Raw genomic sequence first — 17,493 nt, forward strand, 5'->3', positions numbered from 1 at the left:
GGCCACCTGGGGACTGTCCCCCAGCTTGCCGACGGGTAAATAAAAAACAGCCCCACCATCACGCCCCACTCACAACCCTCCTCCCAGGAGCAAGACTGACTTTTGTAACCCAGGGCTCCGTGGTTTTTAAAGCGTGCCTGAGATTGAAGGGCTGCTAAGATCTAAAATATTCCCCTTCTGGGGTCCCTCCTGCCTAACTCCCTGGCAAAGGCTCAGCAAGACCCGTGTCATGAGCTGGACCAGACTTCGGGCATTATATAGACCTGGGGTAGCCAACTGTCCTTGCTGATTGGTAGAGGCTGCCTGGAGAGCTGTGCTGATGATTCTGCTTGGCTTGAGAAAGTGCTGTGATGGATTAGTGATGCCTGCCACAGGTAGGAGACAAGAAGTGGTGGTACTTGTGCCAAATACTTTTCTTTCCACCATTTTACAGATAGCCCTGGAGAGAAGGAAGGATGTTTTCTCATGAGATAGACATGAAGGAAGGAAGGGGATGGGAAGACCTGGATATGTAGAGGACCTTAACAGTGTGTCTACACTAGAAGTGTTTTAGGGACTTCCCTGGTGGTCCAGTGGTTAGGACTATGCATTTCCACCGCAGGGGGCATGGGTTCAAACCCTGGTCAGGGAACTAAGATCCTGCATGCCTAATAATAATAATAATACACTAGAAGGGCTTCCCTGGTGGCACAGTGGTTGAGAGTCTGCCTGCCAATGCAGGGGACACGGATTCAAGCCCTGGTCTGGGAAGATCCCACATGCTGCGGAGCAACTAGGCCCGTGAGCCACAACTACTGAGCCTGCACATCTGGAGCCTGTGCTCCGCAACAAGAGAGGCCACGACAGTGAGAGGCCCGCGAACCGCGATGAAGAGTGGCCCCCACTTGCCGCAACTAAAGAAAGCCCTCGCACAGAAACGAAGACCCAACACAGCCAAAAATAAATAAATTTTAAAAATAAATAAAATAATAATACACTAGTAGTGTTTTGAAGGACAGTTCAGGAGGAGGAGAAGCTGGAGGTGCCTCCACGCTTTCCTGTAAGAGGACGGGGAGGGATGAGACTAGGGTGGTAATGCCCCTGCAAGGAAGGTCCTGGGGGATTATGACGAACCCTGTGAAGGGGCAGATGGGTACTCAGCCCCCATCCCTTGGGTCCCAGCAGGCTGCTGAAGGAGAAAATTAGGACACCTCCGCTCTCACCCCTGCACCAAACTATGAACTTTATGTGTTTTAACTCATTGAACCTCCACAAGACTCTATCCCCATTACAGATGGGGAAACCGAGGCACAGCATCTTTCCCCCCTCCCACACCTCAGCTGTCCAGCCCCTGGGGGCCCCCAGGGGTACTTACCCTCCGCTGCACCTCCCTCACAACTCTGGGTCACCAGAGTGTTTGGTGACCCTGATGTCTGCTCCAGATGCTGCCACCCCCAGTAAGAGGGGTCTGGGAGGAGTGCCCTGGCCGACCAGGTGTAAGCCCGTGCCGCTGGGCAGCCACAGAGTGGACGGCTATGTGTAGTGCGTGTGCGTGTGTTACTGTGTGTGTAAAGTGGAAGTCCCCCAGCCGAGCGTCTACCTGTCATTGTTGGGGAGCATGGGTCATGGTGTCTGTGTGTCCCCACGTGCAGGTGGCAGGGTCCCTTTGCAGGCTGCAGACTGCTGGGTGCTTGTGAGGACCAAGGTGCCTTTACCCCGAATTGGGGGAGGGGCGGCTGTGGCACGAGAAGAGTCCATTGACTCTTCTCCTGTCCAGTTCATTGTCCTCATGGTGTGTGCACGTGGTATCTCTGTGTGTGCTGTTCCCTGGAGTGTGTGTGTACATGTTTGTATGGTGTTCTCCATGCAGAGGTGTGTGTATCTGTATGAACCTGTGTGTGTTCATGGGGGTGTTCCCTGAGGTGTGTCTCTGTGTACCTCTGTATGTATGCATGCATGGTGTGTACTGCCTGGTGTGTGTGTGTGTATGTGTGTGTGTGTGTCCTTGTGCATTTGGCGTGTTCTCCAAGTGTACGTGTGCATGTATATATAGCCCATGTTCCCCAGGGGTATGTGTGTGTGTGTTTCTGGACCCACTGCAGCAGCATGAAAACCTGCCAAACGTACTATTTGCTTAAAGGCACTTTCCAGCCAGCTTCCTGGTGCCGACTGTACCTGCTGGGGCAGGTGTCCAGGCAGCACTGGCCAGGCTCAGACCTGAGCAGGCAGGCAAAGGGGGCTGCAGCAGCTCCTTCCCCAGCTGTCACTGCCCGCATCCCTTCCTGCACTTCCTCCTGGCACATCCCCAAGCCCCTCAGGCTGCCCTGTGGCTTTTATTACACTCCTTCTCTTCATCAAAACTTACCCTTCCATGCCCATCAACAGGAAGATACCAGTTCATCCACAAAACTAAGCCCTGAAGTCTAGACTCAGGCGGGCACACTGTACAGATCACAACAAGATTTCTCCTTTATTGTCATCCCCATTTTACAGATAAGAAAACAGAGGATCACAGAGGTTAAGTGACTCTCCCAAGCTTATCACTGCAATACTTTCATGGTTTCCTATCCAAGATGGAGAGAAGTTACACTGTAACTTAACTGGGTTCAGGTGCAAGAGAGGTGAAATTAGCCAGGATTACACAGCGATAGTGATGATGGTGGTGATGATGGTTAAAGCTATTAGAGTCTTTATTAGGTACCAGGAATTGTGCTCAGCCCTTGACATGCAGAATTTCATTGACTCTTCACAGCAAACTTAAGGAAGGCGCCACATTATCCCCATTTTACTGATGGGGAAACAGGTTTATGAGAGGTGTGATGACGTGTCATCCAGCTGCTTAACGGTCGAGCTGAAATATGAAAGTAGCTCTGGATGATTCCAAAAGCCAGGCCTCTTTGGAGGGAAGGGCAAAGAGGGGAAGCAGGCTACATTTTCCTAGGGCCTCTTCATTTGAAGAGGTGACAGTGCCTTAGTCACAGGAACTGACATCAGTAAATATTCCAGAGGGGGGAAATGGTCATCATCAAATGTCTTTGGGAAACCTGGATTTACCATTGCTAACCATATTTCCTTATGCAGGACTTATCAGAGCCTTTAATATGCCCATATGTGTTGTGAATTTCCAAGTGGGACAGTGAAGTGTTTCCTAACTGATCCCTAAATCCTCCTTTCCCAGAACCTTTTATGGGGATCAGTGCTCCATATAGCAAAGCTTGAGAGCAGCTAGAATGGCTAAATCACAAATAGTTGGGTTTCAGGCGCAGTGGCCAATGAAAGGGAGCAGTTGGGAGCCAAGTGCGCTCACCAGGGAGGAGGCCAGCTGTGGAGTAGGGGAGGGTCAGTACTAAGTCTAGGGGTTCATTCCGTTATCACAGGCGCGGAGGTCCTGCTCACACCGAACTCCATAATAGAAGGATGTCAGAGTAGGAATGGAGTTCCCTGGTGGTCGTTCTAGATAACTGGGACAGGCACAAACGGGTCAGAGTATGGCCACGAGCCAGAGCCAGAAGGCAAAGCAGAGTCCCCTGATCTTCTGGTGCGGGGGGGGGCTGCAGCCTCTTCTCTTCTCCCCTCAGGGTCCCTGCGCTCCCGGTGAAGAACTTGAATGGTACGGGGCCAGTCCACCCGGCCCTGGCAGGTGAGTCCAGTCCAGGACGGGAAAGAAGGGCGGGGCCCACAAGGTGGCAGCCCCACCTGTCGGCCCCTTGGCCCGTCCCCTTGGAGGGCGTGGCCAAGAGGACACACCCCCTGCCTTTGGGCCATAACACTGGGGTCCATGGGGCCCGCAGAAGGGACTCCACTTGGCTTCAACCGTGGGTGGGAGCTAAGTGGGCGGGGCCCATCGGGCACCCCACCCACCCATCTGAGGATTCCTGGGCTTACCAGATGGGCGGAGTCTGGGGAGAGACCCCATGGGTCCACGCGATGTTGGGAGAGCAGGGCGGGCGGGACCTGGATGAGCATCCCGCCCCCTGACTGTCGCCGCCGCCCCCCAGGGATGACCGGGATTCTGCTCTGCGCTGCGGGGCTGCCCGTGTGCCTGACGCGGGCCCCCAAGCCCATCCTGCACCCACCGCCCGTGAGCAAGAGCGACGTGAAGCCCGTGCCAGGTGTGCCCGGGGTGTGCCGCAAGACCAAGAAGAAGCACCTCAAGAGGAGTATGCCTCCCGCGCCCGATCCTGACCCCGAACTTGACCCCACTAACCTTTGACCGCAACCCCTCTGGCCCTTCAACTCCAATTTGGTCTAAAGACTTGTGACCCCATCTCAGTTCTGGTTCCCTGGCACCATTCGCCACCAACTCCGATTACATCAAACCTCGAGCAACCCTTGACATGTGACTCCTGCCAACCCTTACAGCTTCTGACCCCACCCCTCTGACCCGTGACCCTGTCCTCGGCCAAGCCCTCAGGACTAGACTCTGGGTACCCTCAAGCCCACCCCCACTCTGTCCTTGCAGGTAAGAACCCTGAGGATGTGGTCCGAAGGTACATGCAGAAGGTGAAGAACCCACCTGATGAGGTGAGCCCCTAGGGGAGGGTACCTGTGCGGGGGACAGGCAGCCTCACCTCCAGAGATGGAGAGCCCAGCCCTCACCTCCTCACCTGGTTCTAGGTGTTACAGTCTCTTCTCCCAGTTTGTGGGTTTGCCTTCTCACTTTCTTACAGCGTCTTTTGATGAACAGAAATGCTACGTTTAACAGAATCACACTGATCAATCTTAGTTTTGCAGCTTTTTTTTTTTTTTTGGCTGCGTTGGGTCTTCATTGCTGCGCGTGGGTCCTTTCCAGCCGCAGCGAGCGGGGGCCACTCCTGCCTCGGCGCGCAGGCCTCTCGCCGCAGCAGCCCCTCCCGTTTGCAGCTTATTTTTACCCATATTTTCCACCAAATGTGTTTAAGTTTTGCTTTTGATCGTTAAGCCTTTAATCCTTCTGGAGGGGGGTGTGAGCAAGCCATCTCTTCCTCTGCATGTGTCTGAATTCAGTACCTGGGGGTGTCCTCTCCTTCTGATAGATGGGGACCAGAGAGGGGGTGGTCTCTTGCCCTTGGGGGATAGGGTGTCTGGCCCCTGCCCAGGAGCAGCGCTGACTGGGGAAGGGTGTCCCGCCCTCCCCAGTCCTCAGTCTCCCGTCTGTGCCCCCTCCCCCAGGACTGTACCATCTGCATGGAGCGGCTGGTCACAGCCTCCGGCTACGAGGGCGTGCTTCGGCACAAGGGCGTCCGACCTGAGCTCGTGGGCCGCCTGGGCCGCTGTGGCCACATGTACCACCTGCTGTGCCTCGTGGCCATGTACTCCAATGGCAACAAGGTGGGCTGGGTGGGGCAGTGGGTGGGGAGTAGGCAGGGGGGCCGGGCGGGGCCAGGACACCTGGGGACTTCACGGCCACTCTCCCCCACCCCAGGATGGCAGCCTGCAGTGCCCCACCTGCAAGGCCATCTACGGGGAGAAGACGGGCACTCAGCCACCCGGGAAGATGGAGTTTCACCTCATCCCCCACTCGCTGCCTGGCTTCGCTGACACCCAGACCATCCGCATCGTCTACGACATCCCCACAGGCATCCAGGTAAGCCCCCAGGCCCCTAGCGTTGAGCCCTCCCGAGGCCACTGCCACCGCCGCTGTCTGTGGTTCAAGCCCCTGCTGCCTCTCCCACAGGGCCCCGAGCACCCCAACCCAGGCAAGAAGTTCACTGCAAGAGGCTTCCCACGCCACTGCTATCTGCCCAACAATGAGAAGGGCCGGAAGGTGGGTGCTTGAGGGCGCGGGGATATGGGAGCAGGCTGGGCCCCCAGCCGCCATCAGCTGGACCTGTGGTCCCCGTTCTCCCCAGTCCCTGCACCAGCACTGACCATAACCACCCAGTGTGTGAGTGTGTGTCTGTGTTTGTGTGTCTAGCCCTGCCAGTCGCCTCACACACCTCATCTCGTTCACCAGCCCACCTCACACACCTCATCTCATTCACCAGCCCGCTGAAGTCAAGGTCTTGACCTCATTTTAGAGATAAAGAAACGAAGCCTCAGAGAGGGCAAGTAACTTGCCCAAGGTCACACAGCTAGCAAACAGTGGAGCCTGGATTTGAACCCAAGCAGTCTAGGTTCTTCACTGCCACGCTAGAGACTGTCTGCTTTTACTTTTTGTTTTTCAAGAGAAGCCAGAAATTCTGATTTTCACGTGAGATCCCCGGGTTTTTGAATATTGCCAACAAAGTCACAAAGTGGCTCTTTGATACAGCATGAGGTCCAAACCAAACACAGCTGAGGGCCATCAGTTTGAGACCCTTCGCCCCAGAGAAACAGGCTGATAACATGGAAAGTGCTTTTACTGAGGGAGCTCAGAGTGGGAGCCAGTCTAGGGAAGGAAGTGGCCAAGCCGGGCAGCCACAGGGAATCCTGCAGGGGAGCCACAGTGTGGTCAGGGAGGGACTCCGGCTGTGGGTGGGGCTGGCTGTGACCCTTGCCTGCCCCGCCCTCCAGGTGCTGAGGCTGCTCATCACCGCCTGGGAGCGGAGACTTATCTTCACCATCGGCACATCCAACACCACGGGCGAGTCGGACACCGTGGTGTGGAACGAGATCCACCACAAGACCGAGTTTGGATCCAACCTCACGGGCCACGGCTACCCAGACGCTAGCTACCTAGACAACGTGCTGGCAGAGCTCACAGCCCAGGGTGTGTCCGAGGCTGTGGCCAAGGCCTGAGGCCCAAGGCTGTCCACCTTCCCTCCTGCTTTGCCCCTGGTCCAGCACATGCAGCACATGCCTCCCCTCCGCCAGGTGTGTCCTGGCGGCCCAGGTTCAGGGCTGGGGAGGAGCCTGCAGGAGGAACCAGAAGCGTTCCCAGGATTTGGCTGGTAGCAGTTGGGATGATGGGAGGATGGCGGGCCAGCCGGCTTCGACCCTAGCTACCTGAGAGGGTCGCAAGGGTGTACCGGAAACCACAGCAACCTCCCTACCAAAAAGACAGAGAGCCCCACCCCCTCACGCAAACACACGTGTCCTGTTGAACACATGCACGCACACCCACGTGCCTCTACTTACCCCCAGACTGGGGGGGAAGAGACAGAAAGACCCCTGTGGTGATACTCCATGTGGATTCCCATCTGTGTCTATCGCATCTGTACAGGCTTGTCTGCAAACAAAAGGACTCGGGTCAAGCACTTGGGGGCTTGGTGAGGGTCCGGGAGAAAAGGGGGCACTTGGGAGCCTCAGCCTCCCCCCATCTCTGCCACCCGCTGATGGGCAGCTGTGGGCCCACAGGGTGGAAGCTCCCAGAATATTCAGCAGTTTTGCAAAGGGGCGGGCCAGGGAGACAGACGAGGAGAATCTTATTTTGTGCTTGTGTCTCTTCATCCTTCCGCGACCCTGACCTCCTTCTTCTCCCCTGCCATCCCCAGGCCTTATGTCTGTCCCTGATAAAGGCACTGTTTTCCTTTCCTCCCCACCCCATTCTCTCCACCAAATCGCTCCCAATGTCAAGATCCAAAGGCTGGAGCATCTGGCTTCAGGAGTGAGACAAGGAGGGCCTGGCTTAGGCCAGCAGGTTTAAAAAGCAGACCGGACAGCAAAGAGTCCATTTCCCTTTCCTTGGAAGTGGGCAGCGGGGTGGCTGATGGTCTCGGCCAACCAGGGGCCTGTTGCCCAGGCAACTCACCAGCTCTGCCTCTGTTGATTGGCTGCCACGGCGGAAGTCAGCCAAGATTTAAAGGGACGCCAGTGATTGCTCTTTTGAAAATCTACCAGTCCCACTGTGGGTGGAGAAATAAATGGTCTTTCTCCTCCTCCGCTGGGTCTTTTCCTGTCAAGAAGGGGTGTGCGTGGCTCTGTTTCTGGGGGCTTTCGGTCCATCCCATGGGGGCGCTTGCAACAAAATGACCCAGGACCATTGCCCCGTCAGCCTTGGGCAGCTGGAGATGGAGGGTCCCCATACTTCTCTTGTCCTGGGGCAGGCAGGGAGTGTGATGGTGGCAGAGGCAGACCCTCCCAATCCTAGTCCCCAAGAGGGCACAGGTGAAAGCTCTGCTCTCAAGCACGCGCACGGCAATGCACACAGCTGCTCCCTGGTACAATTACTAGGAACCAGGAACTCAGGCTGGGAGCTGCCAGCCTCCTGGAAAATATGGAGGAGCTGGGAGACGCCGTGATCGGCTCGTTGGAACCTCAGCGCCCCAGCCTCTGCCCTCAGGGAGGAGGACCAGGTTCTGTCTAGGGAGAGACAGGGACGTATCCCGGGATCTGCAGCAAGTCTCCTGTCAGTCTCTGCAACATTCCAGGATGCTAGGAAGCTGTGGTGGACGCCACGGCTCCAGGCGACCCCTTCCGGCCACGCTCAGGGTAGCACTGCATCTGGTCCATGTTACCGCCACCACACCCCACTCCCCCAGCCAGATAGGCTTAGGTTTCTGTCCTACCCTCTAGTCACACAAAACTGGAAATGAGTCTTTGGAGGCCCTTCCAATTCTGCCAGTTGGGTGTTCCCAAACACTTTACCTTCTGTGATTAATTCTCAAACAAAATCTCACCTCAATGTACAAAACCACCCAGCCCCATGGTCCTCAAATCTCATGTGCAACCACATCACCTGTGGAACTTGTTTCAAACCCTGATTCCTGCCCTCACGCTCCCTCAGATGCTGATTCAGAAGATCTGGGGGCGGTCCCAGGAATCTGCATTTCTAGCAGACAACCTGAGGGTGGGCTTTGAACCACAGTCTGAGAAATCCCTCCCTGGCTCCCACGCTATCCCCATGGAACCCATTTTGAAAACCACACATCTAGACTCACTCCCTCCTCATTTTATACAGGGTAAACTGAGGCTCAAAGAGAGGGAAAGAGCCTGGTCCAAAGTCTCCCGAGGGTCTGAGTCACGCACGCTGGGCTCTCGGCCTCAGTTATTCCTGAGGGCACCTGATTCTGGAGGCTTGTGGTTAGGATTCTCGGCCAAGGACAGGGTTCAGGAGGATCAATGTGGCTACAGGGATTGGCAGACATGAAAACAGAAGGGCTGAGCCTGTTTAGTGCCTATCTGGGCCAACAAGGCCACATGGGCATCAGGGATTCAGGTACAGCCGTATCCAGCAGCTCGGGGCCAGGCTGGCCATGTCAGTGTGGGGCCAGTCCTGTGAAGCAGAAACCTCAGGCTGAGACAAGTGGGTCAGGTTCCTTATTCCATCCACTCCAGAGTGCCTCAACCCAGAGGGTAAGACTCATTCAGTGCAAGGATGGTACCCTGCCAAAGGGTTTCCATGCCTGGGTTCTCAGCTTAGGACACATGGGATTAGGATATCTCCAGGGGCCTGCAAGCCACAGCAGCCACGAGGTACCAGACAGCCACGAGGAGACTCCTGGGCCAGGGGACGCTGAGAAGGGCCCACCGGCTCTTTTCGCCTCCTTTCAGGCTGGCTCTGGCGTGTCCTCAGGGCCTCAGGGGGCCCGGGGCCACCTTCCGCTGCTCCTGAGGCTGGAACTCCTCGTGGGCTTGATCCAGGTCTGCGAGCACCTCCAGCAGACGGGCAGCTGCCTCTCTCTGGTGAGCCAGGGCAGCAGGACAGGCCCCTGGGAGAAAGAAAAGGAGGCCACAGGGGCTCAGCGAGGCCAGGGCAGGCTGCTGTAATTCAGATCCAGTGGCTTCCTCAGGCCCCATATGTGCCTGGTGCCCTGAGATCCTAAAATGTGCCTGGGCCGCATACACACAGCCACTGGCCTGCTGGTGGACTGGAAAGAGGAGAGTGGGAGGGGAGGACAGGGCGGGGTGCTGAGCAAGTTGTGGGAGGTATCAGAGAGGGCAAAGAAGAGGGACCTCCTTATCCCCTTACCTTCCGTGGCACTGGAGCCCTTCTCTGTGTCTGCCTCGGGAGTCGTATCCAGGGTGGAATCCTCCAGGAATTTCATCCTGAAAGTTAAGAGGGGGAAAACCAAGCTGGTTCCTGAGTCCCAATGCTGCTCTCGAACCCAGAGATTCTGCTGGTTGACGGAGACATTACAGGTTCCCACTAAACCATCCTCATCATCACAGCAAACATTTATAGCATGTCAGATCCTATTCTAAGCCCTTTACATGTTTAAACTCATTTAATTAGCACAAAACACATGTAGGTACTTACTGTTAGCGCCGTTATACAGATGATCACTGAGACACAGAGAAGTAATGTAACTTACCTAAGGTCACAGAGCATAATAATAATTGTTACCCTTTATTGAAAGTTAATTATGTGGCCAGGCACCTACAAAGTGCTTTACCTGTATTAGCTCATTTGTTCCTTAGGACAACACCATGAGGTATGTACAATTGGTACCCTTATTTTCCAGATGAGGAAACTGAGGTAGAGAAGGTAAGCAACTCGCCCGAGATCACACAGCCAGTGAGTAGCCAGTCCAGGATTTGAACCCAGGCAGGCCAGCTTCAGAACCCACACTATGAGTTGGAACACATCTCCGTCACTGAATGACAGTGATCCTGAGGCCAGCCAGCAAGGTGGAGGGACACATCCAAGCTCTGTGCCCTCTGTCTCTGGAGTCCTGGGTATAAAAAGATCCCAAGATGCATGGGACTTCCCTGGCGGTCCAGTGGTTAAGATTCTGTGCTTCCAATGCAGTGGGTGCGGGTTCGATCCCTCATCAGGGAACTAAGACCCCACATGCTGCGTAGCATGACCAAAAAGTAAAAATTAAAAAAAAAAAAAGATCCCAAGATCCAGTTCCACATTAGGGTCCACCTGAGGATGCTTCCCCGTCCTTCCCTGGAGCCTGCACCCCCAGAAGCTCATCAGATGCACATGGAAAGAAAGAACATGTGGACATGGGGAGGGCACAGTGGGTAGCTGCCCCAGCAGGGCATAGTGAAGTGGGCTGGGTGGTGGGGAGGACCCACCTGAGCCGGTCCCGCCCTAGAAGCAACTGCCGATACACCATTTGGGTCTCAGCATCGGGATCCAGCGGGTCACTCCAGTCCCCCAGGGTGACGGCTGAGTGTGTGCGGCTGCAACCGGCAGCTGAGGGGAACACGGCATCATCATTAACCTCCCATTCCCCTTTCAGAAGCCCCATGGCCAAGCCCTGCCCCTTCTGCCTCTAAAGTCACCCTTCAAACCTACTACTTCCCTCAGCCCCACCGCCTCAACCTTCGCCCAGAAGAGCCATAGTCTCACTTCTCTCCATCCCCCTCCCACATTCTATGCTCCAGCCACAGATCTTTTTCAATCCTTCAGTCCACGTTTGCTCTGCCTGAAACACTCTTCCTTCCTCCAACTTCACTACTTAACTCTTATCCTTCTCAGGTCACATTTAAGTGGCACCTACTCCAGGAAGCCCTCCTTGCTGTCCTACCCTGGGGCTGGGTCAGAGGTGTTCTCTGGAGTCTCAAAAGCCGCACCTTGGCACTTGTAACACTGTATTACATGGTCTGGTTATTCACTTGTTTTCCTTGAGAGCAAGCCTGATGTCTGTGAACCACTAGACGCCCGGTGTTTAGTGGCTGCTTGAAAGATATCTGTGTGCCAGGCAGTGTTCTAATTGCTTTGCATATGTCAACTTATTTACTCCTCACAGCAACCCTACAAGGTGGACACTATTATCAACCCCATTTCACACTTGGGGAGACTTCAAGGCAAGAGAGAGGTTAAGGAACTCGCCCAAAGTTGCAGCGCCAACCCAGGATGAGGTGGGACACTCTCTGATTGGCAGGTGTGGAGGGCGGGGCCTGAGTCCGCCCCTCCCCGCCCCCTCACCTGAGCGCTCGGCCTGGTGGCAGCAGGTCCAGTGAGCGCTGCGGAACGCACCGGGGTGCCAAGCGGCCAGCTTGTCCGGATTGGGGGCGCTGGCCTTGCGCAGGGCCGATAGCCACTGGTTGAGCTCGTTCACGTTCTTCAGGGAGTTGGTGGGCGGCGGTCAGAGGTGGGGTGGGACCCAAGGGGCTCCCTCCGCTCCTCCCTCATATTCGCAGCGCCTCACCTTGCACTGGAGGTAGGTGGTGTGCAGCGCTCCCGCGCCGTCCTGCGTCACCACCTGCATCACGTGCGGCAGCTGGAAGGCGCCCTCGTCCACGCGCTCCACGGCGCGGATGTGCGACACCGGCATGGAGGATCGCGTCTGTGAGAGAGGACTGTCGCTGCCGGGCCGGCCGGGGGCTGGGGCTGGCGTGGCTGTGCCCAGGGACAGCTTTCCTGTGGGTGTGTGCCTTGGCGTGGGGACATTCACCCCGCGCATCTGTGCTATGTGCGTGTCCACTTGGCAGTTCCGTGAGTCCTGCAGTCCTGGCCCATCACTCTCTAAGTGACAACGTCTCTGGACAGCAGTTTCCACCATCGCAACCCCGACACAGCGCTTGAGATGTAGTTTAAGCACGATACATTTCTCCACTTATTTCATCATTACAACACATTTCTGAGGCTGGGTCTATTATTCCTCCCAACTTATAGATGAGGAAACTGAGGCACAGGAGGATTAAAGGACCCTCCTGTGGTCACTCAGCTGGTGGAGCCAGAATTGAAACCCAGAGAGTTGAACTCTAGAATCTACACTCTGCTGACAAAGTAGAAAGAAGAAGTTGTGGGCACCCTCTCCAGTGTTAGCTATTATGGTCTGTAGCTGTGCAGACACAGAAATGGGTAGATCCAGTGTGTGTCTCAGTTTGTGCTAGGCTTGAATGGCAGCCCCATGAGGGCAGGGAGTTTATGTCTTGTTTACTATGGTATCTCCAGTGACTAGAACACTGCATGGTACACAGTAGGTGCTCGAATAAAGGCTTGATGGATGAATGAATGAGTGAACAAATGTCTGGATGTGAGTGCCTGTCCAGCCGGGCATGTACCTCTGGGTGAACAGATCCAATTGTGAGTCTCTGTGGTATGTGGGCAGAGACCTGGGTGGTCACATCTGAGTGGGCTTAAGCAGTGCCCATGCCCTGTGCATGTCCACATCTGGGAGGATACGTCCCAGCCACCAGAGGTGCATGTTCTGAAGAATGTTTGATGCTATGTGTAGGCGTTTGCCTGTCCGTGTCCTGTGCCCACACTGACCCAAAGATATGAGCAGAGCCTGGCCTCAGAGTTTGGACTTGCTAAGCTGCCACGGGGCCTTGGGCAGTCCTTGTCCCCTCCTGGACCTCAGTATCTCCCTGGGTACAAAGAGGCAGCTCTGTGAGTGAGGCCACCCCTGGAAAACCCTCCACAGTGGGCTGGAGCCCCACCTGACACTCAGGACTCCTAGAGTAGGAGAGCATCTCCCCGCTGAGCCGGAAGTAGCGCTTCTTGAACGCAAAGCGTGTGGCCAGGCCGGCGGGCTCTTCCTTGCGCTTGAGCAGGTAGCCTTCTCGAACGGTCACCGAGGGCGGGACCAGGGCCCTGGCTGGGCCCCCAGGCTCTGGGAAATGGGGAGGGGGGACTGTGAACCCTTCCCACCCGGGCTCAACCTGCCGAGGGCCTCATGGAGGAGTGTGATTCTTGGCTCCCCTAGAGGCAGGAGGATGGAGAAGATGACTTTGGACTCCACTTTCTCCATAGGGAATGGGGACTGGGGGTGTCAGGGAGTGGGGGGCCCAGAGCTGGCCTTGGCGATCCCTTTCCAGCTTGAGGGGTGTGCAGGCAGCCAGCAGGGGGAGCCACGCCTTATGGAGTCAGTCCAGGGAGTGCCCTGGATCTAGCCACCCTTAGGGGTCCAGACACAGGCCCTCCCCAGCACACAGGGACCTCATCAGGCCACAACCAGGCCTCCACATTTTGACAGGCTGCTCCTATGTGACTTGGACCCAACTGTCTCATAACCCGGGCCCCACACTCTGATACAGACTCACCCCCAACTCCTCTGCTTAAAACTATCCCGTAGTTCCATTTCACTCCAGGTGAAAGCCAAAATCCTTCCAGCAACCCCACATGATCTGCCCCCCTCACCTCTCTTTCACTCCCTCTCATTCATTCTTCTTCACTGGCCCCCTCACTGTCACTCTCTGTCCCCACCTCAGGGCCTTTGCACATGCTGTGCCCAGCCTGGAACACTTCCCCAGGATCCTCATGGCTTGCTCTCTGTCCTCTTTCAGGTCTTATTCTAATATCACCCTAGTGAGGCCATTCCTGGCCACCCTCTCTAAAAGAATGACCTGCCACCCCCAGCCCAATATTCCCTTCCCTCTTTTATTTTTTCTCCTAAGCACTTATCACTCCATTAACACATGTGATTTGGTAATTAATCTTGTTCACAGCTTGTTGTCTCCACTAGAATAAAACTTCCAAGAGAGCAGGACTTTCTTCTGTTTCGTCCACTGCTGTTTCCCCAGCACCTGGAACAGTGGCTATTACAAAGTAGGCACTTAATAGATATTTGTCAATTGCATGAGTACCATGCCACGATTCCCACTCACATCTCCACACGGGCTGGAATGGTCTGGAGGGCCTGAGTCTGTTCGTCTGTGGGACCTAGCACGGTATGTGCCAGGAAATGTTTGTTGACTGACTAGCTGACCCACAGGTCCACGGTCTCAGTGCTAGGGGTGGAGGAGGGGTGGTAGAAGGGCAGGTCCCGAGGGTCCAGTGGAATGACAAGCTGGCTGTGGCAGGGCCACAGGAACTCACCCTCCTTCCCATCCACATCCACCAGCTGGTCCAGGAAGTCTCTCACACGTGAAATACTCTGCAGCAGGAAGGGGTGTAGGGGGGCCATCCACAGCTCCTTGCCCTGGCCCAGCTGCTGGCCCAGGTTTCCAATGCTCTGCACAGCCTGGAGCAAAGAAGCAGGGGATGCCAGCACCAAGGTCACTGCAGTGAGGAAGGCCCTCTGTAGATCCAGAACAGAGCCCCAGAGTCCTGGCTCCCAAATCAGTGCTCAATAAAAGGAGAAAACTCCTAGCAGCACCTGCTTTAGATGATATCTGTCCCTCTCTGTGCACAGATATGTATCCCCAGTGCTTTTATTTTGTCCCCTCCTGAACCCAGATAACCCCATTCAGGACTGCTTGATGCCATCATGCATACTCGAGCCCATCAGAACCTCAGAATGTGGCCCCTTTGCAAAGGATGGTCTAATTCATACTAAGGCATAAATGACTGCTAGCCTGCTTCCCGCTTTCCCCCTGGAAGGGTAGGGGTTTTGTTCCAAAGAGGGAATTAGAAAGAGAAATGAATGCTTTCACATTCAGGATGGAAAGCTAATGGTGCCGTTTCAAACAGAGGTTTCTCTGGGCCTCATTTGGGTCTTCCATGGGTCCGGCCTCCACTCTGTTCCTCCCATGCTTCTCACTGGCTAAGGGCACCCGAGATGGGGGGGCTCCACTGCCGGCACCTTGGCAAGCAGCAGCAGTGAGCGTCTGGTCTGGGGATCTGCGTGCTGGTCCCGAAGGTCAAACAGCTTCGGGGTGAGGATGGCAGGAGCGAAGAATCGCAGGAAGAGAAAGCCACTTATGGCCAGGTTCTTCACATCCTGCGGAGAGGAGCGGCAGGTGAGAGGGGCCCCTCAAATCCACTTCTCAGCTGGGGAAACTGAGGCAGCAAGGACTAAAGATTGGTGGTACAAGGGGAAGTAGAATGGGAGACAGGTCAGGAGGCCATCCTGGTCTGCCGAGGAGGCTTTTCCTCTCTGGGCCTCAGTTTCCCCACCTGGAAAATGGAGTAATAATACCAATCCTGCACGATCAGAATTAGCCAAACAGCCTCAGAGTCTGCTTTGTGCCAAGCACTGTGCTACGGGCACAGCCCTATGAAAGAGGCATCATCATTATTCCCAGTTTACAGCTGAGGAACCAGAGGCTCAGAGGTGTCAGGTGACTTGCCCAAGGCCACACAGCTATAAGTGGCAGAGCCAGGATTTGAACCCAGGCAGGATTTGAACTCTGCTCTTCACCACACTCTCCTGAATTCAACACTAGCTACGGAGTGTCAAAAACTAAGCCTGAACTGTCACCTTTACTCCTAAAGCAATCCCATGGGGGTAGATACTATTATCTCTGTTTTCCAGATGAGGAAACTGAGGCTCAGTGGTGAACCCAGTTCAGCTGGCTCCCTTGCCAGCCTCTGCCCCCTGCAAACTGTAAAGCATGGCGCCCCTCTGTGTGAGACCCAGGCCTGGCCCACCTGCATGCACGTAAGGCTGGTGCCCCCAGCTCCAGCAGAGGGGACTTGGGGAGAAGGTGTCTCTCTATCCTGGGTGCAAGCTCCCCCCAGGGGGCTCCTCACCTACCCCTCACACTCACCAAGCTATATTTAGCCCGAGAATGTGCTGCAGTGTTTATTTACGGGTTGTATTCACACATAAGACAATACCCTCTCTGGGTGTGTGCCAACTTCCCGGGGGCATCTCTGCCGTTGACAGTGAGCCCTGACAGCAGCTGGGCACCTGGAGCTGCCCAGAGGTGAGGGTGGAGGTCCCACTCATCTGGAACCCTGAACTGCCCCCAAGGCTGCCCCCCCCAGCCCACCATGTTCCAGGGTAATTTTAGCCTTTGATATCAGCTCATCAACTTCCTCCTTTCTTAAGAAGGAGGAACAAGTATCAGAGCGGCAAAGAAAGGGGCTCCCTTGGGTTCCTGCGACCCCACCCATCCTCGTGGGCCTGAGGAAGTCCCTGCTCCCTGCCCATGGCCTCTGCCTACCATGGAGGCTGAAAACTGGGGGACACTTGGGTGTCATTGATCTTGGTTCCTCCCACAAGGGCCAGGCTGTCTGGGGCGCTGGCCTCCCGCTTCCCTCCCTTCCTCCCTGACTTGGCTGTGTCCCACTTAGCACCTCCACTGGCAACCCAGGCAAGAGCCCTGCAGCTGTGGGGTAAATCACCCATGTCCCAGTTTGGAGGCCCAGAGCTCAACCCTCAGGCGGGGATGAGGGAAGAAGGAAGAGGTTCCCACTGCGAGTCTGGAGGCCTAGCCTTGAGTCCACGACTCTTGGCCAAGGTGCCTCACCTCTCTGGGCCTCGGTTTCCCCATCTGTAAGTGGGGAGAGGTGTGGCATAAATCAGGACCTCTTAACCCAGGCTCTAGGGGTTGGGCCATTACATCTCCAACATTTAGCAGGTCCTAGACCTTTCTGCAAAGCGAACCCCAGTCTGCATTTCTATTATGTCAGTGCTGCGTAAGACCTAGCCTCACTCGGTGTCATTTGTAAGCAAGGACCGTGACTGCCACCTCGGAAGGCATGCTGAGCATTAAACCTGGGGGTCTCAAACTGGCAACCCACAGGCCAGTCCAGCTGCAAACGTGTAATGATTGGCTCAAAGTATTATTGTTGTGTTATTGTTGTTAGGTAAACTAGTGCCAAAATTTAAAAAATAAGATTCCACACATAAAATCCAGACTGTTGGATTAAAAAACAAAAAAACTCTGAAGATCAGGCAATATTGGGTCCCCATTCCTACATGGCAATAATTGATTGTCTGGATCTGCCCCTTTAAGACAAGCTGTGGGAGCTCCAGTTTGCCACAGTCCCTACCACTCCCTACTGTCCAACACCTTGACTGCTCTGTTCATTTACCTCACCTGCCTGAACCCTACAGCACCTAGAGTTCAATTTTGTATCAGTATTAGAAAAGCACTAGCATG

At 55.3% G+C, this 17,493-nt stretch overlaps 2 protein-coding genes across 8 annotated transcripts in view; one reads left to right on the plus strand and one right to left on the minus strand.

Annotated features, from left to right (window-relative positions):
- The window catches only part of DTX1 (deltex E3 ubiquitin ligase 1), a 36,877-nt gene extending 29,590 nt beyond the window's left edge, over positions 1-7,287 (plus strand). The window contains exons 4-10 of the mRNA XM_060028133.1: positions 3,558-3,619; positions 3,978-4,139; positions 4,442-4,503; positions 5,131-5,289; positions 5,384-5,545; positions 5,636-5,725; positions 6,454-7,287. Coding sequence (XP_059884116.1) covers positions 3,558-3,619; positions 3,978-4,139; positions 4,442-4,503; positions 5,131-5,289; positions 5,384-5,545; positions 5,636-5,725; positions 6,454-6,678 — 922 coding nt within the window. The 3' untranslated portion in view covers positions 6,679-7,287. The remainder of the gene's footprint in view (positions 1-3,557; positions 3,620-3,977; positions 4,140-4,441; positions 4,504-5,130; positions 5,290-5,383; positions 5,546-5,635; positions 5,726-6,453) is intronic.
- Positions 7,288-8,023: 736 nt separating this feature from the next.
- Positions 8,024-17,493, minus strand: part of RASAL1 (RAS protein activator like 1) — a 30,711-nt gene continuing 21,241 nt past the window's right edge. For 2 of the 7 annotated variants that reach the window (XM_069541308.1, XM_069541310.1), the window contains 7 exons: positions 15,246-15,383; positions 14,540-14,684; positions 13,162-13,334; positions 11,925-12,062; positions 11,702-11,837; positions 10,846-10,966; positions 9,869-10,493 (listed from right to left, as the gene is read on the minus strand). In XM_069541308.1, the coding sequence (XP_069397409.1) occupies positions 10,220-10,493; positions 10,846-10,966; positions 11,702-11,837; positions 11,925-12,062; positions 13,162-13,334; positions 14,540-14,684; positions 15,246-15,383 (1,125 nt within the window). In that variant the 3' untranslated portion in view covers positions 9,869-10,219. The other 5 variants (XM_060028130.1, XR_009521677.2, XM_069541309.1 and 2 more) reach the window with 5 other exon arrangements.

Source organism: Delphinus delphis, chromosome 13 (genome assembly GCF_949987515.2).
Source record: "Delphinus delphis chromosome 13, mDelDel1.2, whole genome shotgun sequence".
Classification (NCBI taxonomy): Eukaryota; Metazoa; Chordata; class Mammalia; order Artiodactyla; family Delphinidae; genus Delphinus; species Delphinus delphis.